Source organism: Anthonomus grandis, chromosome 3 (assembly GCF_022605725.1).
Source record: "Anthonomus grandis grandis chromosome 3, icAntGran1.3, whole genome shotgun sequence".
Taxonomy (NCBI): Eukaryota; Metazoa; Arthropoda; class Insecta; order Coleoptera; family Curculionidae; genus Anthonomus; species Anthonomus grandis.
This window is the reverse complement of record NC_065548.1, coordinates 42,903,494-42,926,780: the sequence shown is the minus strand read 5'-3', so window position 1 is coordinate 42,926,780 and position 23,287 is coordinate 42,903,494. Positions and strand designations below refer to the sequence as shown.

General features: G+C 30.5%; 2 protein-coding genes across 3 annotated transcripts in view; both read right to left on the bottom strand.

Annotated features, from left to right (window-relative positions):
* The window catches only part of LOC126734132 (glutamate receptor 1-like), a 62,968-nt gene that overhangs the window by 5,620 nt on the left and 34,061 nt on the right, over nt 1-23,287 (bottom strand). For both annotated transcript variants that reach the window (XM_050437662.1, XM_050437663.1), the window contains 2 exons: nt 22,725-22,881; nt 22,512-22,629 (listed from right to left, as the gene is read on the bottom strand). In XM_050437662.1, the coding sequence (XP_050293619.1) occupies nt 22,512-22,629; nt 22,725-22,881 (275 nt within the window). The remainder of the gene's footprint in view (nt 1-22,511; nt 22,630-22,724; nt 22,882-23,287) is intronic.
* On the bottom strand, nt 10,026-10,733 carry LOC126734135 (uncharacterized). Its single transcript, XM_050437668.1, has 2 exons — nt 10,580-10,733; nt 10,026-10,460 (listed from the first exon to the last, which is right to left on the bottom strand). The coding sequence occupies exons 1-2, from the start codon at nt 10,669-10,671 to the stop codon at nt 10,040-10,042; spliced, it is 513 nt and encodes a 170-aa protein (XP_050293625.1). The 5' UTR covers nt 10,672-10,733; the 3' UTR covers nt 10,026-10,039.

Here is a 23,287-nt window from a genome sequence, read left to right as displayed (position 1 = left end):
ACGTAACGCTGAAGAAGTAGTAATAAGAAGAAGAAGTTATGACTAATTGCCAAAGAAGTAATTATCTAAAGAAGTCATCAGCGTGTCTCATCAATTTCTTCAGATGTGGATGGCGTTCCGTAGCCGAAGAAGTTATGACGCAACGCCGAAGAAGTAATTAGCATAGGGTGTGGTCGGTGAGGGTGCCTGAGGCAACATATCACCTAACTTAATATGAAAACTCTTTGTGGCAAAGCCACTTTTTTTACTATTTGCGCATATTTCTGTTAATTGCCAAGGTTAAAAAAACCAATTTTGGTCTACCGCGCACCTACCAAAACGTCCGTACCGTTTTAGTATAATATTATTACAATCATATTTTACCGTCGAGTGCGAGCAACAAAGCGGTATCGCGACCTTGCTTAAATGTTAATTACTAATTTATATGAGAATAGTAATACTACTAATAGGTACATACTTATTTATTGATAAATACACATGATATTTATTATTCTCTTAAATTAAACGGTGTACATTTTGTAATTGTTTTTGTTGTTGTTGTTCTCCTAAATTATACAACATTTTACATATTATATTACCTAAAATTAGTATAGTAATTATAAAAATGGTCTGTGTTACATACATAAAGACATGGAAATTTGATCTTAAAGTATTTAACTCTAAGTAATTACCACTAGTATTAGAATTTAGATTAATAATTATAGAATTTTCTGTATTTAATCCTTTACTAAAAGTTGTCCAGTTCCTACTTTCAAGTATTGTTCCATTAATGAATCGAAATCTTAACCTATAGTGAAGTCTATGTCTAGAGGTCATTGAGATGGTAGTTGGAATCCATGTAAAAAATATTGGAACTGATTCATTATGAATGCGTTTGTATAGTAAGGGTATCCATGAATTATCACTTGAAAAATTTTCACCTTTCAGTTGAACAAATGCAGACACTATTTCCGGAGGTTTATGAACGTAGAAAACATTTTGTACTACTGCAACTAGTGTTATAAATGTAGGACTTAACCAAATCATGGTTTGTTGTTGAATATTGGTTAATTTTGTTTAGCAAGAGCTTTAATACAAAAACAACATTTATTTTGTGGTGAAGGAGTTCCATCTACGTGTGTTCGCCAATCTGGTCTATTATAGTGAATAAAACATGGTAATTTTATTTGTAAATCAAACTCTTGTCTATAGTTAGCAGGTAGTTTGTTCCAAATAAATAATAAAGTCATGGGATCCACATATTTTAAAAAGAAATCCATCGGTAGATTTTCTAATTCCTTTGCATTCAATTCTCGCACATTTTTCTTTCCACCTATAATTTGTAATAATTGTTCACATAATATATTATGTTTTTCTTCATTATAAATGTTTGTCACACTATCACTATTATTTTTCACTACACACTTTATTCCAAATAAATATTTTAATGAATTTAATATTTGATTCAACATCTTTTGTGGTTATAGTTGATCTACTCAAAACCAAAGAATAATTTTGCTTTTAACAGATTTTATTACATAATCTTCTACTATGTACATGGTTTGGTTTAAAATTAAAAATTTAATAATAAAAAATATATTTAACTTAACTAACATTTTACAAAACATCTTTTTTTAGAATCCAAGAATTATGTGTCTTATCCATTCCCAACCATTTTACGTAAACTTGGTTCCCTTTACGCCGTAGAATTTTTTCAACCAAATAAACGTCAGGATGTTTTACTTTTTGCAACTCAGCCCCATAAAAACCACCTTGAATTTCCACATTATTTTCATCTTGTAGTAAATAGGTTGTAGGATTTGTTAGATTAATTTTTTTCACTTGAAAGATTTCATTTGACCAATTGGGTGTATATCCTTTTGTGAATGCTTCTCTTTGTTTACTTATACGTACATGATCACCAATTTTAAATTTAGGAATTTTTGGATCAACCATTTTTATATGGTTAAAGTGAAACTTTAAAATGTCTTGTTCATTTTTTTCGTTTACTTCATTTGGTTTTTTTCCAATGCTAGAATGTCTTGTATTATTATATTTTTGCACAATATCATCCAAGATATCGATCCACTTATAATTTCCTCTCAAACTAAATTTTTTCCACATTAAAGTTTTTAAAGTTCGATTTACTCGTTCCACAACACTAGCTTTTACATTTGAAAATGTACTATAATGATTTATTTTAAATTTTTTCATTAATTCCTGAAAATGTTTACCGTAAAATTCCGATCCTCTGTCGGTATGTAGGTTGTTTGGTGGTGTTTTAACATTGCTAAGAATATTTGCCATTGCATCAGCCACATATTTAGCAGTTTTTGACTTTATGGGTTTTGTCCATACGTATTTTGAAAAAACATTAATAACTACAAGTATATATCGATAACCTTTATTGAGCTTATGATATGGAATCATTTCCACTAAATCTGCCTGCCATAAATCATTAAGTCCTTTAACTATAACACGTCTTCTTGGATATTTTTTCCTACTTAATCTATGCAGCTCATTAACAACATCTTCTTTTATCTTGCTCATGGTTAATGTTTATTGTTCTATTAAAATAGGACATTTTATTATTAATTCTCCATAAAATTGGTCTATCTGAGATTTTGAATCCCGTCGAAATGCAATTAAATCACCTGCCTTTAGTTCTCTTCCTTCCACTCCACCTTGTTTACAATTTATTAATAAATTTACATGTTGTTTTGGAAATTCGCCGGCTATAATAACACCAGAGTCAGTTGGAAATCGATAGGAAACTCGTTTATCTTGGGTTAAAACGAAATTTTTTTCACTTGGGTCATGGTGACCAAGAAATGGCAATGTTATATGGTAAAATAATTTTAAATTTGCAATGTTGACTAAATTAACTTGATTATCATCATCAATTCTGGAATATTTATGAAATATGTGAGATCCAAACTTGTCTAAAGTCATCTTCGAAATAAACTTTATTTGTACTTATTTATTGTTTTATTCTACTAAAACGGGACATTTTATTATTAATTCTCCATAAAAAAAGTCAATTGAGGATTTTGGCTCTTTACCAAACTCAATTAGATCTCCTTCTTTTATTTCTCTTCCCTCTAATTTTCCTTTTTTACCATTAATTAATAAGAATATTTCTTTCTTTGGATATTCAGCCCCTATAATAACACCAGAACTTAATGGAAATTTAAAAAATGTTTTTTTATCAAATATCAAAGTAAATTTCGCATCGTTTGGAAAGCAGTTTCCCATAAATGTTAATGATATGTTGTAAAACAACTTTAGGGGCGTTAATTGAATGAAAGTAATTGTATCAGTTTTACTATAGTTTTTCCTATTTAAGTGAAGATGAGAACCGAACTTGTTCAAAGACATTTTTAAAATACCATATAGTGGTTTAAACAGTCTATAAAATAACTTTTGCTTCCTTTAGCTCTTCAATAATGGAGACTATTTCATTATTATGTCCGGTATGCCCTGCCATTTGTGATGATATAAGTAATTTTAACCGTTCCACTAACTCATTAGGATCATCATAATAGACATAATCAGTTTTTTTATTTGTTAAATTCATCATCATTCCTCCCCCCTTTTTCGAGGTTATTCTAGTGCTTCTCGGCCGTGTTTCTGACGGTGGTTTAGGCTTAGAAAAAGGAATGGCACTAGATGTGGAAGTAGATCTTAAAATTCCCTTTTTTATCAAGTACGGTTTTATTATTGTTAAGTATTTTGGATCGGTAGTGCCTTGAATCTGTGCCTTTGGATCATAGTTTCTTCTATAAGCATTGCTTCTTTGCAATATATCCATGTAATTGTCAAGATCTTTTGAGGTATAACCGCGAGGTTCTTGAAAAAATAAAAGTTCATAGAGACCGGGTGTACCCTCATAGATTAAATCCTGAATCTTAAAATTTTGTTGCACAAAGTCAGCTTCACTGTCGCCAATTTTCCACTTTTCATTTTCTGCATCATGAAATAGGCCATGCGTATTATCTAAATCTCGTTCACTTTTTAAAGATGCATCAACAAAACCTCTTACAAGCGGATGAAATGCTTCAAGATATTGTTCGTATGCCGGACTTCTGGTTAACTCAAAAATACTCTGTCTAATTTCTTTTGTTGTTGGTTCAGTAATGGTAGATTCATCTAAATTATCTCGTCTCGTAGAACTTAGACGAGGCTCCCTTAAAGATGATTGTTGATTAAAAAATACATCATCGTCATTCTCATCGTTTATTTCAAATGTATCTTCTCTTGTTAAAAATGATGGTAATTCCGAAGGTAGATATTTGTTATAAATATTTGTTTGACGTCTTTTTTGCGGTGATAAATCGGTTTTAAATTTTTGAGGAGTAGAAAATGCTGGCGGTGTTAAGGGTTCTGTTTTAATTTTTTCCTCCGCTTTTACAGCTTTAATTAATTCTTTTAAGGGTTCTGTAATTGGTTTAAATTCTTTTTCTTGTCGAAACTGAGACTTGGCCACATCTGTTTTTAAAGATTTTAGTTTTCGTTTTACAGCTTGACGGGCTTGTATTAATTCTTTTACTAACTTTTCATTCATGTTCGCTTCCAAACTATAGGCTTTAAACTAATTAACTCCTTAGTGATATATCTTATTTATTTAAATGAATAAACTGGTCAAATTTATTTCGATACCTTCCAGTCTCAACACCACAATCTTTATCAATAACAATAAAATCAAAATCGGATCGCCAGCAAGTGGAACAGAGATCTTTAAACTGTTGAAATGACATGTCCATATTTACATGATCATCATAGATATGTTTTAAATTGGTTCCGTCTTGTTTAAATATAATTAGTAGGTTTGCATTATCTCTGATTAATTGTTTAGGAATCGATGAGTACGTTTGACATAGGTAAAAACAGTCCGTATATTTATGTCTACCAAAACAAAAATAATCTCGCATAATACTTTGATTACAGCACACAATATCATCAAATATTATTACTGAATTAGGTTTAACGTCAACTGGTGGTACAATATCCTGCTCAAAACACGACTCAAAATAACCTATTCCCCTAAGTGGTTTTAATAATTTTCTTAGAAATTCATATTTTGGTTGATATAATGATTTAGAATACACATAAACACTTTCAAATCGTAATCCGTTGGGGTGTGTTAATAATGTAATCATTACATTAGTTTTTCCACAGCCAGATGGACCCACTATGATTCCCCGTTTTGATTCACCTCCAAACAACTCCCCATGTTTCTTAAATATCTGCCCATTACTGATATTTAGGTCATAATTTTTCACTGGTAACGAAAACTTTTGTTTTTCCAACCACATATTCAAAGTATAAAAGGGTATTAACTATTATATAAAAATCTATTATGATACTAAAGTTCACACCGAAAGGTGGCTCCTTAAATACTATAATTAATAAATTACCATTTGAATTACACATTCCTGGTTATAATTTTTGTGGGCCCGGTACAAGATTGGAAAAACGTTTAGCTGCCGGTCATCAAGGCGTAAATAAACTTGACGAAGCGTGTAAAAATCACGACATTGCATACAGTAAATTTTCTAGCGTAAAAAGCCGTAACAAGGCCGATAGGATATTGGCTGACCAAGCAATCAATCGGTTTAGGTCAAGTGATGCAGGTGTGGGTGAACGTTTAAGCGCCCTAGGAATTGCAGGTATAATGAAAGCAAAATCCAAATTGGGGATGGGTTTAACAAAAAAGAAAAATAGAAAAAAAGCGTCTGCAAGTAAAAGAAAAAAAGGTATAATCGGAAAGTCTTATAAAAAGTTAAACGTTACAACCAATGGTGCTTTAAAACGTCTTAAAAAAAGGAAAATTTCTTCAAAAAGAATAATTCCTATTCCAAAAATCAAAGGTGGTGTCCTTCCTTTAATTCCAATATTTGCAGGGCTATCTGCCTTAGGCGCTTTAGGAGGAGGGGCAGCAAGCATTGCTAAAGCCATTAATGATACAAAGGCAGCACAACAAAAATTAGAAGAAAATAAAAGACATAATCGTGTCATGGAAGAGATAGCTATTGGGAAAAAAGGAAGTGGTCTTTACTTAAAACCATATAAAAATGGTTATGGGTTATATCTAAAACCAAAAAACTATTAAATATATTACCTCACAATAAGCCGTTAACAAACCTAGATATAAATAGGTATATTAAAAAATTAAACATTTCTCATTTTAGAGGCATCTTCATGCGAGATAAATTACCAAAAGTAATTAGAAAAATTGAAAGTGGAATTATAAACTTGGATAGTAATTCTGGTCCAGGTACACATTGGACGGCATACGTTAAAAAAAATAAAAAAATAAGTTATTTTGATAGCTTCGGTAATCTAAGGCCCCCTAAAGAAGTTATTGCATATTTTTTAAGTGATGGTAATAAAAATTTAATTAGCTATAACCATGATCCGTATCAAACATATGATAAATCTAACTGTGGACAGCTATGTCTACATTTCCTTTATAATAATAGGTAACCAAATTGTTTAATCCAGATAAAAAATAAACAGTTATCAAGAAGCATGTCATCGTTTACCATAACACTTTCAGCTAAAAGTAGCATACTTTCGGCAAATTTTAATCCACCTATTTATTTAGATGATAATTCAGATTATGTTGTGGGTTTGACAAATTTTGAGACATTTTATACAATTCCCAATATTGATTATTCAAATAATAGGGTTTATTATGGAAGTAAAGGAGATTTCATAGAAATACCTCTGGGAAGCTATGAAATTGAAGATTTAAATCAACTACTACAGGAGAAATTTGAAGAAAGGGAAATATCCTTTCTTTTACGTGCAAACAATAATACCCTAAAGTGTAAAATTAAATCATCTACAGATATCGTTTTTAAAAAGGGAACTATTGGAGAGCTTTTAGGCTTTAAAAGTGACCAAACAATTAAGGGTGATAAGAAATATCATGAGTCAGATTTTCCAGCAGAGATAATAAAAGTAAATTCTCTTTGTGTGGATTGTAGTATAGCCGAAGGATCATACCTGAACGGACAACCCGTTCACATTATTCATCAATTCTTTCCCAATGTTCCACCTGGATATAAAATTATTGAAAGTCCACAAAATATCATTTATTTTCCAGTCGTTGTAAAGGTGATAGATAAAATTATTGTAAAAATTATAGATCAAGAGGGAGACGTAATCAACTTTAGAAACGAAACCGTTACCATTAGGCTACACATTAAAAAATTGGAATAATGGCTATCTTATATAATAAAAAGGAAAATGGAATGTTTACAAATAAAGTATATAAAGTTAAACATAAAAAAAATAAATTTAGTTATAACTTTAATTTGAAACCGTTAAGTAAGTCTAATAGAAACTTTTTAAAATCACTTGGATTTATCATATTGTAAAACGTAAATTAAAAAAAAAAAAATGTCCTCAATTCTTAATGTTACGGAAAAGCTCATAATGGATAATTCTATTACACATTATGAAACACATTCCTATGAACCATACCTACCAACAAAACTGGGAAATAACGATGAAATAGTGATTCCCGTTAATGAAGTTGAAAAGTATACTTTACCTGGAGAAAGTTCACTCTATATAGAGGGAAAATTAACCAAGAGTGATGGAACAGTTTCAAAAAAAGCATCATTTATCAACAATGGAGTAGCTTTTCTATTTAAAGAAATGAGGTATCAGCTCAATGGTGTAACAATTGATTCCGTGCGAGATGTAGGTATGACATCAACACTAAAAGGATACCTATCATACAATAATAATGAAGTAAATAAGCTTGAAAATGCCGGATGGTATTTGCCAACAACTACTACTACTACTACTACTACTGAAAAAAAATCAATAGTGGATGAAAAAACGGGTTTTTTTAATGTAAGCATTCCATTAAAAACTCTCATGGGATTTTTTGAAGATTATAAAAAAGTGATAATAAATTCTAAACAAGAACTGATTCTAGTTAGAGATCATACTGATAATAATGCTGTTACGACTACGGAAGCAAATGAATCATTAAAGGTAACCCTGAGTAAGGTATCCTGGAATGTACCTCATATTTCTGTAGGAATATCACAAGAATTGCTTCTTACAAAAATTATTGATAAGAATGTCGACATCGAAGTTGGGTTTAGATGTTGGGAATTAATTGAATACCCAGAGCTTCTTAAAACTAATAGACATAATTGGCCAGTGAAAACATCAACTAAGATAGAAACACCCCGTCACGTAATTATTGCATTCCAAAGTGGTAAACGAGATCAGCTTAAGGAAGATATGAGTAAATTTCATGATATTAATTTAAGGTCTATAAGAGTATTTCTAAACTCTGAACGGTACCCTTATATAGACCTTAATTTAGATATCAAACAAAACAAATTTGCAACCCTCTATGAAATGTATTCACAATTTCAATCCACCTATTATTCAAAGACCGATGAACCGATGTTTAATCCCGAACAGTTTAAAACCATAGCACCAATCTCTTATATAAATTGTATTCATCAAAAAGAATTGCTTCAGTCAGGTCCGGTAGTTATGCGAGTCGAGTTTGAGTTAAATAGTGATTTAGACAAAGATACTTCAGCTTACTGTTTGGTGATATACGATCGCGTATTTACCTATAACCCTCTTACAAAAATAGTGAGGCAAATATAATTGTTTAAAAAAAAATATGAATTTTTTAATAGTGGATGTTCAAGGTTTTAAACTTGAAAACCAAAAGTTTCTTCCTAAAGAATTGGCTGTCTATGATGGAGAAAAAATAAGCCATTTTGTGTTTAAGCCACCATTTGCATTGGATCAATTATCAAATGAAATTATTAAAGAAGCCAAATGGGCAATGATAAATCAACACTGCATTCCTTGGTACGAAGGATATACCCCAGTTTATGAATTTTCTGAAATATTGAAAAATCTTACAGATAAAGAAAATATACATAGGATATATGTAAAAGGAAAAGATGCATGCAAATATGTAGAAAAGTATTCACTGAAACCTGTTATCGAAATTAAAGAGAATGTCGAGGAGAAGGAAAAAGAAGTGGAGATGGAAAAAACTGAACCTCTATGCTTTTATCACTCTCGATCACATTGTTTTTGTGCACTTGTTAATGTATATTCTTTATATAACAAACTAAAGCCTATGTGTTATTAAAAATATATTTTATGATTTAAATAATGCATGTTGTATAATTTCTAACTTTAGTTTGCTGAAAGTTATAGTGAAAGATACACGCACGTTGTCCAAGGTAAACAACTAGCATCATGTATATTTTAGACGTTCAAGGATTTCAATATAAAAAAAGTCCATTTCTTTGTAAGGAGATTGCTATAATTGATATGGAAAATGGTGACGTTTTTCATCATTTTGTTAAATTTCCATTTCCATTTCACTGGTTTCAACGGTTTGATGATAATGCCAGTTTTGAAGGGAAACAAATGGATTGGATAACAAGAAATCTACATGGATTGCCTTGGGACTTTACTGACGTCAACTATTTACCCTTGGAAGGTCTTTATGCATTTTTAAAAGACACTATTAAACCAAATAGGACAGTGAATGTTAAAGGTTTGACAAAAAAAATGTGGTTAAGTAGTATAATTCCAAATAATATTGTAGACTTGTTAGAGTTGGGTTGTTTAAATTTAAATTGTCTTATTAGTCAAAGTGGTCGTAAATACCACTGCAAAAAACATATTTATAATAATTTAAGGTGCGCCAAGGAAAATGTTTATATTTTAAGGGATTGGTATATGAATAAAATTGATTAAATTTCAATTATATACTTGTTTTATTTATTAATTTTAAATGTAAAATTAAAAACGTTTTTAATCACTTGCTGTTTAAAATAATAGTTAATATAGGTACACTTGTTTTATTACTAATCAAATAAGTACATAAGAAAATTTTTGTTTTTTTTTAATTGGTTTTATGTCAAGCCATTTTAAAAAAATAAAGCAATGAATTTAATATCTCGATATTGGATATCTTTACTAGTTAGATTAATAAGAATTTATTTTTAGAAACTCAACCATTTAAAATAAAAAACTGATTTTAAAATATATTTTATTTATATTCATTTAAGTCAAATACAGAGTATTTTTGCATCTCAAACTCATCTGCATCTTCATCAGGTATTTCAATTAATTGGGATGGTCCAGCTGTAGTAGTAGTAGTAGTAGAGTCTCGGAATGTTCGGTTTTCCAAAATTTTAATTTTTTTTTTATTCGGTTCCTCTTTATCTCTACCGTCCGTTAAAGCGTGACGTTCATCCTCTTCCAGTTCCACAGCTCGGTAAAAGTTTACCTCTGTAAACTCCCGCATAGCCTTGAGGAACAGTTGTAGCTCCTCTTCATCACTAGCTGCCACCCGTAAATATTTTACGGGTAAGCCCTTCACTTTTTGTGCAACTGTTTCGTTGCGGGGCGAGTAAGAGAGGTAGAGGTGAACTCTACCCTGTACTATTTTAATATCCTTCTTTCCAAATCTATGAAAAAAAAAATCAAAATTTTTATTTACAAAAATAAAAATATTAACTTTCAATAATAATAATAATAATAATAATGGTTAAACATTTTCGAAATTTTAAATTAAAAAAATACTTACTTGAACAAATTTTTTAACATCACCACTAATAGTTTATTGGATAACTTTTTTCGATCAACAGATTCGAAAATGAAGGTTGATTCTACATTCATTGTAGTAGTTAGTTGATGAAGTTGATGAGTTGATAAGATTAACTTTATGCATAAAACGATGGTGCTTTTATACTAGAAAATTTGCCTAAGCGAGTAATTGGTAATTATTCTAATAAGGTTTTACATGTTAAACAACATTTATGCATCTTAAAGATAATTGGAATTTATAATTATTGCAGATTTATTTATGTTTGCAAAATGACCTTAACATTTAGCAACGTGATGCAATTATTATAATAGGTGTGTAATAAAATAATACCCGTCTTGTTAAATGCGAAAAAAAAAATGTAAATGGAATACATGATATTAGTATATTTATACGAGACATATGAAAATATCTGATTCAATTTAATTCTACAACGTAAACTTATAACACTTATTCTCATCATAATGTCTACTACAAAAGAAGTTAGCGAGTTGAGTGAAAAAATGTTGTTAAAAATTGGCGAACTTGGTAAGCTTATAAAAAATAAAAATGATTATTGCAAGTGGATAAAATTTTTAAATAAAAATATTTTAATTTTAAAAAAATTTTTAAGAAGTCAGGAAAAAATAGATAGAAAATCTATGATTAAATTAGAATCAAATTTAAGTATTTTTAAAAATTATCGAGAACAATTTAAATACAAAAAGAATAATAATAAAAAGGGGAAACAATTAGTTTGGACTGCACTGGAATCATGTTTTAATAATCGTATAAGAACTGGAGCAATTGTTAACTTTAATATTAAGGACCCGCTGATATTTTTCAAAAAAGCTCTTAGATCATTTTTATGTCAAGTACGAAAGGAACTCAAAAAATCTTTGTTAAAAATAAATGTTATATTTTTATGTAATTTTATTAAACCTCAAACTGGTGAAATTGAATTAAAACATTTTACCACCAAAAATCAAATAGTTGATCGTAACACCGATTTGAGAAAATTTTATAATGATTACATAAAAACTAATATTTTAACAAAGTTAGAGGAGTTTCAAGAGAGAGATTCCGGTTGGGCACTGTATGAAATTTTACAATTAAAAATTAATTTTAATAATTATACCCCTATAAATATTGGCTATTCTACTTACATTACGGTGCCGAAATTTATTCAAAATACTAAGGGGGTTCTTAATATTAAAAATAATGATAAATACTGTTTTCTCTGGTGTATTGTGGCCGCTCTTAATCCCTGTAATACAAATCAAAATCCATGTAGAACATCTTCATATCCTCATTTTAGTGAAATTTTAAAATATGACAATATTAGTTTTCCAATTAGAATAAAAGATATAAGTAAATTTGAGAAAATGAATAATATCGGAGTGAATGTATTTAGTTTGGAGAAAAAAGAAGTTGTACCTGTATGTCTGAGTCAATATGACTTTTTAGTTAAGGTTAATTTATTAATACTTTCTATAAATCAAGAGGATAATTTTAATACAGATGACGATGATGATGATGATAATGATGGTTTAGGTCAGCATATCTTACAATTTCATAGAACATATCATTTTGTATTAATTAAAAATTTATCAAGATTATTAAATAAGCAAATTGGTGATATTACTAATAAAAAAGTTTATTGTGACAGATGTTTAAATTATTTTTATTCTGAACAAGTTTTAAATAAGCATATGTTTGCCTGTAAAAAAATGAATAAAATTAAAGTATCACTTCCATCTGAAAGGGAAAAGAATATATCATTTTCACATTTTAAAAATAAAGAAAAAGTTCCATTTGTCATTTATGCCGATATTGAGAGTATATTAGAAAAATATGAGGATTTAAATGTTAATGTAAATAAATATCAAAAACATATTCCATGCAGTATTGCTTATTATTTATTATGTAGCTATGATAATTCTCTATCAAAATTTGAGCTATATACGGGGCAAGACTGTATAAGTTGGTTTTGCTTAAAACTACAAAAATTAGCACATCAATTAAATCCTATATTTTATAATATTGTTTCAATGTTACCCTTGTCGACATCAGAGCAAGAATCATTTAACACATCTACTATGTGTCATATTTGTCAAAAGCCTTTTAGTGAAGATGATATAAAAGTTAAAGATCATTGTCATTTTACGGGTAAATATAGGGGTAGTGCTCACTTTTTATGTAATCTCAATTATAAAGATGATCATATTATACCTGTAATATTTCACAACCTTTCTGGCTACGATAGTCACTTTATTATACGGAAATTGACAACCGAAATACCGGGCTCGGTTACCTTATTACCTGTTAACAAGGAAAAATTTATATCTTTTTCAAAATATATAGAAAATACAAGTATTCAATTTAGATTTTTGGATTCTTTTCGATTTATGTCTAGCAGCTTAGATCGATTGAGTTCCTACCTAAGTTCTTCTGAAAAATATATTACTAAAAGTTTTTGCAAAAATGAGACTGAATTTAATCTTATATCAAGAAAAGGTATATTTCCATATGATTATCTTGATTGTTGGGAAAAACTAAAGGAAAATAGCTTACCATCGATTGATGCTTTTTACTCCAAACTTAAAAAATCTAATGTAACACAGACTGATTATAACTTTGCTGTTAAAATTTGGGAATCATTTCAAATTCAAAATTTACAAGAATATTTAGAGTTATACTTAAAGACTGATATTTTACTTTTGGCAGATATTTTTGAAAATTTCCGAAAAGTTTGTTATAAAACATATGGTTTAGAATGTCTAAAATATTTTACTGCCCCTGGATTGGCCTACGATTCTTGCCTTTTAATTTCAAAAGTTACATTAGAATTAATTACCGATATTGATCAAATAATGATGATTGAAAGCGGAATTAGAGGTGGAGTATCTCAGTGTAGTAATCGTTATGGTAAAGCTAACAATAAATATATGGAGAATGAGTTTAACCCCGATCTGCCATCATCATATTTAATGTACTTTGACATTAACAATTTATATGGAACAGCAATGAGTGAATCGCTTCCTACTGGTGATTTTAAGTGGGTTGACATAAGTGTCTACTATTCGGAAAATATTATTAATACACCAGACGATTCAGATGTAGGGTATATACTTGAAGTAGATTTGGAATATCCTAAGGAACTCCACGATCTACACAAGGATTTACCTCTATGTCCAGAACGCTTAATACCACCTGTCACATCATCAAAACAACCTAAATTATTGACAACACTTTTTAATAAGAAAAACTATGTTATTCATTACAGAAGTTTAAAATAAGCTTTATCTCTTGGCTTACAACTTACTAAAGTTTATAAAATTTTAAAATTTAAACAATCACCTTGGCTAAAAACTTACATTGATTTAAATACAAATTTGAGAAAACAAAGCCAAAATGAATTTGAAAAAAACTTTTTTAAGTTAATGAATAATGCAGTTTTCGGAAAAACTATGGAAAACGTGAGGAAATACAAAGATGTTAAAGTAGTAACTACTTGGCTCGGTCGATATGGAGCAAAAAATTACATTTCAAAACCTAATTTCCATAGTTTAACCATTTTTGATGATGACATGGTTATAATTGAAATGTCAAGGTTAAATATTAAATTTAATAAACCTATATATGCGGGTTTTAGTATTTTAGAAATTTCTAAACTTTTTTTATATGATTTTCATTATAATTATATTAAACCTAAATTTAATACAGATGCCAAACTATTATATACTGACACTGATTCTTTAATTTATCATTTTCACGTGGAAGATATCTATGAATTTATTAGAAATGATATAGATAGATTTGACACTTCTGATTATCCTGTAGACAACATTTATAATATTCCTTTAGTTAATAAGAAAGTATTAGGATTAATGAAAGATGAGAATAATGGCAAAATTATGAGTGAATTTGTAGGTCTTAAATCAAAAATGTATGCATTAAAACTGTTTGATTCAGATAAAGTTGTTAAAAAGGCTAAAGGTATTACTAATACTTCAATGAAAACAATAACATTTGATGACTATTATAACTGTTTATTTCATAAAGGCACATTTTATACACAAGAACATTTAATTCGAAGTAAAAAACATGAGGTCTACACAATAAACCAGAGAAAAGTTGCTCTTACTCCATACGATGATAAAAGAATTATTAATTATATATATACCGATACACTACCTTGGGGTTATAATCAATAAATTTATTTTATCCATTTTCAATACAAAATTTTTATACATTTAAGCCAATCAAGAAGTAAGTCCAATTTTAAAATATACAAAAATCACACCTCACGCATATACACCCGAAAAGGGTAGTAGACTGGCTGCTGGATATGATTTAAAAAGTAATCATGACACAATAATACCAGCTAAAGGAAAAACTCTAATATCAACTGGACTTAAATTTGAGCTACCGAAAAACTGCTATGGCAGGATTGCTCCAAGGTCTGGTTTAGCTGTAAACCACTTTATTGATGTAGGCGGTAAGTTTTATTTTTTTTTTTTTTACAAAAATATATTGTAATAATGAAATTTTTTTTATTAGCTGGCGTTATCGATGAGGACTATCGAGGTGAAATTAAGATCCTACTGTTCAATCACTCGGATGAGGATTTTCACGTTAGAACTGGCGACAGGATAGCTCAAATAATATGTGAAAGGATCTTCTATCCAGAACTTCAAGAAGTCAACAACATGTCCAGCACAGAACGTGGAGAAAAAGGATTCGGCTCCACAGAAAAAAATATGTAAAACAAATAAAGTGATTTGTTTTAATTTTTAAGAAATGATTTTTATAAAAGTAAATAAAATTGTTGTTATTATTATTTTATTTAAAATTATAGATATAACTTAAAAATATATTTTTTAAATATCTAAATTCTTTTACTTAAATTAAATAAAAATATATTTATTTCTACAACAATGTGTTTTATTAAACGTGTTCATCAATAAATAAGTATGTACCTATTAGTAGTATTACTATTCACATATAAATTAGTAATTAACATTTAAGCAAGGTCGCGATACCGCTTTGTTGCTCGCACTCGACGGTAAAATATGATTGTAATAATATTATACTAAAACGGTACGGACGTTTTGGTAGGTGCGCGGTAGACCAAAATTGGTTTTTTTAACCTTGGCAATTAACAGAAATATGCGCAAATAGTAAAAAAAGTGGCTTTGCCACAAAGAGTTTTCATATTAAGTTAGGTGATATGTTGCCTCAGGCACTCTCACCGACCACACCCTATGCTAATTACTTCTTCGGCGTTGCGTCATAACTTCTTCGGCTACGGAACGCCATCCACATCTGAAGAAATTGATGAGACACGCTGATGACTTCTTTAGATAATTACTTCTTTGGCAATTAGTCATAACTTCTTCTTCTTATTACTACTTCTTCAGCGTTACGTCATCACTTCTTCGGCTACACCTAAAGGGCACTTCTGTCGACGACATATTGTGTCTTCTTCAGATCTGCATGACCTCGACGGCACAGCTCAAGAACAAATACCATCCACTTCTTCAGATGCGGATGGCATGTGTCATCAACTTCTTCAGATGTGGATGGCATGTGTCACAGAAACGTGGTAAGATAACTAATAACATTTACAATAATAGTGACACAATGTACATTTATGTCATTATTGCACCAAGAAGATACTAGATTTTATGCTTATGTATAACATAATAACTACTTACGGTGTTGTTGCACTAAATTTCCACTAACCTGCTAGAATAATAACAGCACAATTTACAATCACGTCTATGTAGCACTAAAATTTAAAGAAAACTGAACTTAAATGCACAGTTTAGTACATTTACGGCAATGTTCACACAAAGACTAAAGGTACGGACATACCGAAGATGCATGGATGACAGCGGTGGAGGTCGCGGTCGCGATCGAGGTTTACATCGATGCCTGATAAAACATGCCGAAGATGCTTTCCTTTTAGTCAAAGCTTTCGGCTTTTAGTATTTTTTGAGGTTTAGGAGGAGACTGACGTAATTCGGAACATTTTTATGTTTTAAGTTTTATTATTAAACATTTAACAATGTATAGAAGTAATAGTAGTGATTGTACGTCTGCAGGTGCAAAGTGGTCTATTATATGTAATTCTTCAAATCGAAGGTTTAGTGCTCATCCTATAAACCAAAAAAGACAATATTTGGGGAAATACTATTACTTGTTTAAATAGCTTCGAGATCATCCTGACAGATTCCATGCCAATATGAGAATGAGTCTAGATACAATCCAGTATATATATGACAAAATAAAAATTAAAATTGAACGTTGCAATTGTAATAACTATCATACGAACCCGATTTTAGCTGAAGGAAAACTGGTATTGACAACAAGGTAAGTGAAACTACATTGTAATTATTATTGTATCGCAAAATTTATAAGAAATATTAGTTCCCATAATTAGTTTAACTTTGACTTATCTTTTAATTTTCGAGTAGTAAAAATCGTAGTTAAATAGATAGTCAACCTTTTTTTGTGCAGAATTATTTGAATAAATTTCATTTTTAAAAAAAGTTAGTATTCATATATAATTCCATCACTGGCGCCGTCGTTCGTGTAGGTATCTCGGAGGTTCCTGGTTTTGCAAAAACATTGCCGAAGCCCAGAAAATCGTCAGTATTAACTGTTTGCTGAGACAGTAACCAAGGCAAGAAGACCACAGTTGCGAAGAAAAAAATCCTAAGTGAGTTTTCCTTTCCATTTCCATTATTTTTATATTTTACCTTATACAATTGTTGTGTGTATTTAAAAAAAAATACTAAAAGAGCGAAATAATTCGTTTACACTAGTTACATTTTTAAATTACATTTCATTATTTTTCATCTTAATTTTAGTAAAGTTAATGTCACATTCTGAAATTGATGCTCTTATAGAAAATCTTTCAAATATTACGGTAAATCTTTTAAATTCAAATATGTGTACTCTTACAGTAGCAAAAGAGATTGCTCGTACCCTCAAAACTTTTACAGCAATAGCGATCATTTAGAGTTTTTTATTTTAAGCGTAGATAAGTTTTATAATAGATATTATATAGGTACCACCGATGAATGTCTTAAAGAATTTGTTTTTGCTGCAATTTGCTCTAAAATTACCGAAGAAGCAAGCGATTCCTTACTTTGTAGACCAGATTTGACTACCTAGCCCAAAATAAAAGACGCTTTAAGACGACGCTTTGGTGATCGAATAAATAGACAAGTTCTTGCTCAACAGCTTAATTTTCTGACTCGATCTAGAAGAGAACCCATTTTAGACTTTATCGAAAGAATAAAACTTTTAAAATCTCGTATTTCTTTAAAAATTGCTGCCGATACTACCCTTACTTAAGGCACTAAAGACGCCTTATTAGAACAAACAGAACTAACAGCCGTTACAGTTTTAATCTCTAACTCTCCAAGTGAACTTCGAACTATTTTAATGTTGCATAACCCTAAAAACATTAACGATGCAAGTGCACATGTTTTAAATTAATGCTCGTTCGTTTACTCCACGACAAAATAATTTTAATATTTGCAAAAATAGAATACATTCCCAAATAAGTAACCATCAAAACCATACTCATATGTATTCTATGCCTTCACAAATCCAACAACCTTTAATTAATCATTTACCAGCTCCAAATCATATTTTAAATAACAGTATTCAACCCCAGTCTCAGTATCCAAATAATGCAAGTGCAATTCCTAAACAATAATTTCCGAGCTAACCTGTAAATATTTAACCATGACCAATACGTCAACATTTTCCCACTAATAAACAAGTCTTTGGGAAACCAAAAAATGTATTTTCTAGAGAAAATTCCCATAAACCAACAAATCCCTTAACCCCAATGTATACAACTAGTAGAATACCATCGAAACATCGAAATATCGATATCGATAAATATCGAGATGCTAATATCGATGTATTTGATATATCGGTAAAAATATATCGATATTTAACACAGCGGAAAATATCGATATATTTATACAGTGCTTTCATTTCAAAACGATACACCCTTAATAACTTTCTGAAAAAAAAAAAAAAAAAAAAAACACGTCAAATTAGATATACGGCGGGACGTTTAATTATGCATTTACTGAAGTTCTGTTAATCACCTCCTCACCTCCAGCTAACCTCACTTTAATATGTCAAATGGGAACCCCCATCGTGTGATACATCATAGTAAGGAGCGTAAAATTCTCTATTTAACGAGCGTCAATTTCACTGATTTGGTTATCATCAACATCCGAAGGGAGTTTTGTTTTCTAATTTGGTCTTCGATTACTCGGGACAAATACGTAGTTGTCTTGCCTAATGCTGGAAGATTAGAGTGCTGAATTGAATAAACCTAGAGTCTAAGATCGTCCTCAAGGACAATAAGTGAGAATTTTCAATTTTTCCGAAGCGTTTTTCTATTTCTGTATCTAATGCAGTTTTTAATTTCTTTGCCGTCGCTACAAATGACAGTTTTATGAAAACACTTCTTGAGGCACTTTACCATAGGAATTATTTTGCTTAAAGTTATATGTTTGACCTTTGAAGAGGCTTCTACTGTTAACTTCTCAAATACTTGCAAAATATTTCTAACCTCCTTTAGGTTTTTGACTTCAAGGGCGGATAGCAACGAAGGGAGGCTGGTTTATTCAATACAATCTCATTAACCAAAGGCAGTAGTCCTAAAACCCTATTTAGCAAGTAGAATGTGCTACTCCATCTTGTTTTCACGTCGAGAATAGGCTTTCTTTCTGTGTTTGACGTAGCTCATCACTAGCTTTGGTACTGCGCTTAAAAAAGAGCACTATAATTCGAACTTTTGATATAACTTCTTCGAGTCCACATGATTTTAGAAAAAGCAGCAGAAAGTAGCAGCTTTCTGCCGCTAAATTTGACGTACATTTTTTCCTGATCAATGTGCCAATTCGCCATGAGATCAATTAAGACACTAGAAATGTATTGCTAAGTACGAGCTTCGTACAGTTCTAGCGTCTCTACTGCAACTGATAATAGTTTAGTGCCCTTTAGAAAGTGTACTGTCACCCCAAGAAAACTTCTCATGGACATTGTTTCCGTCCATATGTCCGATGTTAGAATAATGTCAGTTGCGTCTTCTAACTCCTTCTTAAACACAACAGCCAACACATCAAATTTTTCAAAAATAATTTTTTTATAGTATTCCTTGTTGGAACTTTATATAACGAGGAAATTTCCCTAATAAGGTTTCTGAATCCATCTGAGTCAACCGTAGAGAATGGTAGATTGTCTACACATATATACCTGATTATAGCCTTTGTAATCTTGTTAAACTTCTTTCCCCCGATAACCCCGATGATCGGACAATCCTGCTTAATCATATAATATTATTTCATTATTATTGTATCGCAAAATAAGCATTCATAAGTAATATTAGTTCCCATAATTAGTTTTACTTTTACTTATCTTTTAATTTTCGAGTAGTAAAGATCGTAGTTAAATAGATTGTCAACCTTTTTTTGTGCAGAATTATTTGAATAAATTTAATTAAAAAAAAAAGTTAGTATTCATATATAATTCCATCACTCATGTTCTACCTGGGTGGCAGGAGGTAATGAAGGAGCCTGCGTCTACTGATTTGAAGGATAGATAATTTTAAATAAATAGTTTTGCATATTCATTCGAAACCTTAATTTATCTCTAGGTGCCAATTTTTTCACATAAGGAAGAAGGTAATTGAAAAACCCTATATTATCATCATTGGGGTCCTGGGACATTTTGTTTGCCCGTAAGGCTAGTTTTTCTTTTTCAATACCAACTAGCTGTCTCCCAATTTCTATTTGCACCACTTACATCTGAGATTGTTGCAGCCATGTTTTGGAATTCGGAATTAGAACTTATCACATTTGTTATTGAGGTAGTGGTAGATTGTTTAGCGTCACTATTAGATGCCTCTAGATTTGAATCCTCTAAGTCGCTGTCCCAGTATCCTGTGTTTCATCCATTAAATTTGTAGATGAGTGACGAGGTGTGAACTGTTTGCGTAGAAAATGTAATTTTTCAAAATAAGGCTACTGGGAAACAATTTCATCTTCTGCTCCATCTCCTGATCGACCCTGAATTTTCTTTATTTTTTATCCATATTCTTGCCTTACATTTTTCCAACATTTTCTTGCTTCTGCTTCTGTAATAAAAAACAAAATGAAAACTCGGTCTTTTCACGACAACAAAAGTAATCATATTTAGTTGAAAAATTCATTTATACGGATCCAAAAAAATATATGGGAATTAACTATCCTTGCTTCGTAAAGTTTTTCATTTTCTTAACATATTGTTTGTTACAGATATCTTGCCACAGGATGCAGTTTCAGATCATTGGCCTTTTCGTTTCGGATGGGATCCTTAATAGTTGAAAACATTATTAAGGAAGTATGCATAGCTCTATGAGAAGTGTTCCAGCCACTTCACATCAAACAACCCACAACGGCTGACTTTTAACGAATATCTGAAGAATATAAACGACTTTGGAACTTTCCGAACTGCATTGGATCATTATATGGCAAACACAAACGTTCAAATAAAGTGTCCTTCTCACTCAGGTTCCAAGTTTTTTAACTACAAACATTACTTCTCTATAGTTTTGCAAGGGCTAGTTGATGACCACTATAGATTTATTTATATTGGCGTCGGTGGCTACTAAATCAGAGTGAGGGAGGAACATTCCAGGCCTCAAAAGTTTCCAAATTGTTAGAAAAAAATAAATTAGGAATCCCAGAGAAAAAAAAATTACCTCATTCTAACCACAAACTACCTCATGTTTTCATTGCCGATGAAGCTTATCCCCTAAAAGAAAATTTGATGAAACCCTATTCCGAACAAATGTTAAACCCCTCACAAGAAAATTTAATAAAGCGATTATCTCGCCCTCGAAAATGTGTAGAGTGTGCATTTGGAATATTATTTGCGAAATAGCGAATTTTGATTTGTTCAATTGAACCAAACGAAGATACTGCGGATAGTAATATTCCTCCAATTCCAGAAAGATGTAATTTACAACAGTCTAGATCTCATAATGCTTCAACTACCAGAGCAAAACTTATTCGGCAAAAATTTACCGTCAATCCTTTAAATTTACAATAATAATTTGTTAGTATGATTATAATACATAACACCGTATAGGGGTTGAAAAATAATTTTGATATTATAAAAAATTTTATACCTATAATAGAATACTCTGTATGTTATTTAATATACCTACATACCTGTCACTTTCATTTTTGCTGCTATTTTCTTCCACTCCCTTACCAAAACATGCATGTTATGATACTGTTTATGGCGCTTATCCCATAGAGCAAAAGACCAAATCTATTAATTCATTCTTATTCATTGTTTTTAACGTAATTGATAATTAAATTGAAAAATTTGATTGAAAAATTAATTGAACGTAATTGAAGTGAAATAATCGAAACGTCTCATAACTTGACAACAAACAATAATCATAATAAACTAAAAAATAAATACGTTCCGCATTCCCTACTCACTGGAGAATGTCAGGTGATTTGAAATAAAGGTTTGCTTGACATCGAGGTAACGATCGTGACCTCCAGCGCGCTCATCCATGCATCTTCGGTATCAGGTACCCTAACGCATCCGCCCACCTGTAGCCGAAACAAACTGACGATGGTGCTACTTTGACCACCAGAGAGCGTTTTAAATCAAGATTTTGAATACCGACAGAACTGCCCTCTCTTGGGTAATATTTAAGTTACCTTTGCAACATTGTTATACTGAAATATTTTTAATAGTTTGCCATTTTAACCCAAAAACAAGAATATTTGCAGTTACATCATTGTTCTTTCATCCACCACTTAAAAAAAGTTCGTTGGCGAAAAATTTAGTTAGCGAAGTGATAAATTTAATATATTAAATTTAAAAAAATTACCCAATTTTTAATAATTCCTTGTAGGAGGAATTTTTTTGTATTGCATACCATGGATCTATGGTATTTAAGAAATCAATTTCTTGAAGACCACACCTTTCATCTTCAGTAAATTGTTCGCCTAAAATAAACAATTTTAATAGTTTTAACTATGCGCAAATTGTGTAGCAAGGATTTACAAGTTTAAGTTACATTAACGTGTTGAAAAAAGCTTACCTATAGCTTTATAACCAGGACCTAGTTCCATATGAAAAGCAAAAATACCCGCTCTCAATTTTTTAAGTCCTTCGTTAAATTCCAAAAACCCACCGGTTTTTCCTTGAGAGGCTATTTTCTTTTCATATATTGCTTTTCTTATTGGGTCTTTGGCATTCTGAAAAAATACCTGACATAGTATTAAAACATAAAGACAGAAAATTACGGAATAAGCAATTTTTCTTTATTTTGTATATGGTTCAAGTATTTGCTAAGCACGCTTTGTTAAAATATATTATTAAAGCATTATTAAAAAATAATCTGCATTTAAGGAATAATTCTGCCTTGAGAGAGAATCCTGTCTGAAATACATTATTTTAATTCGTAATTAGGTTAACTTTAAGAAGCAACAATTACGATTATTTCACTCATATCTGATTAAGATGTTACGAAAAGTGGTCCTTTTAAAGACCCTGTGGAACAGTTTACAAATACACTTCACATACACATACAAAAAAATTGTACTTTTGCATAGCTTTTGTCGAGGAAGATCAGCAATTTTAAGAGAATTGTAACAGTCAAAT

Bases quoted from the DNA above. Each gene is read 5' to 3' on its own strand.
- LOC126734135 (XM_050437668.1), bottom strand. From the start codon at position 10,671: ATGAATGTAGAATCAACCTTCATTTTCGAATCTGTTGATCGAAAAAAG. The intron at 10,461-10,579 runs GTAAGTATTTTT...TTTTTTTCATAG, and splicing joins ATGTTAAAAAATTTGTTCAA to ATTTGGAAAGAAGGATATTA.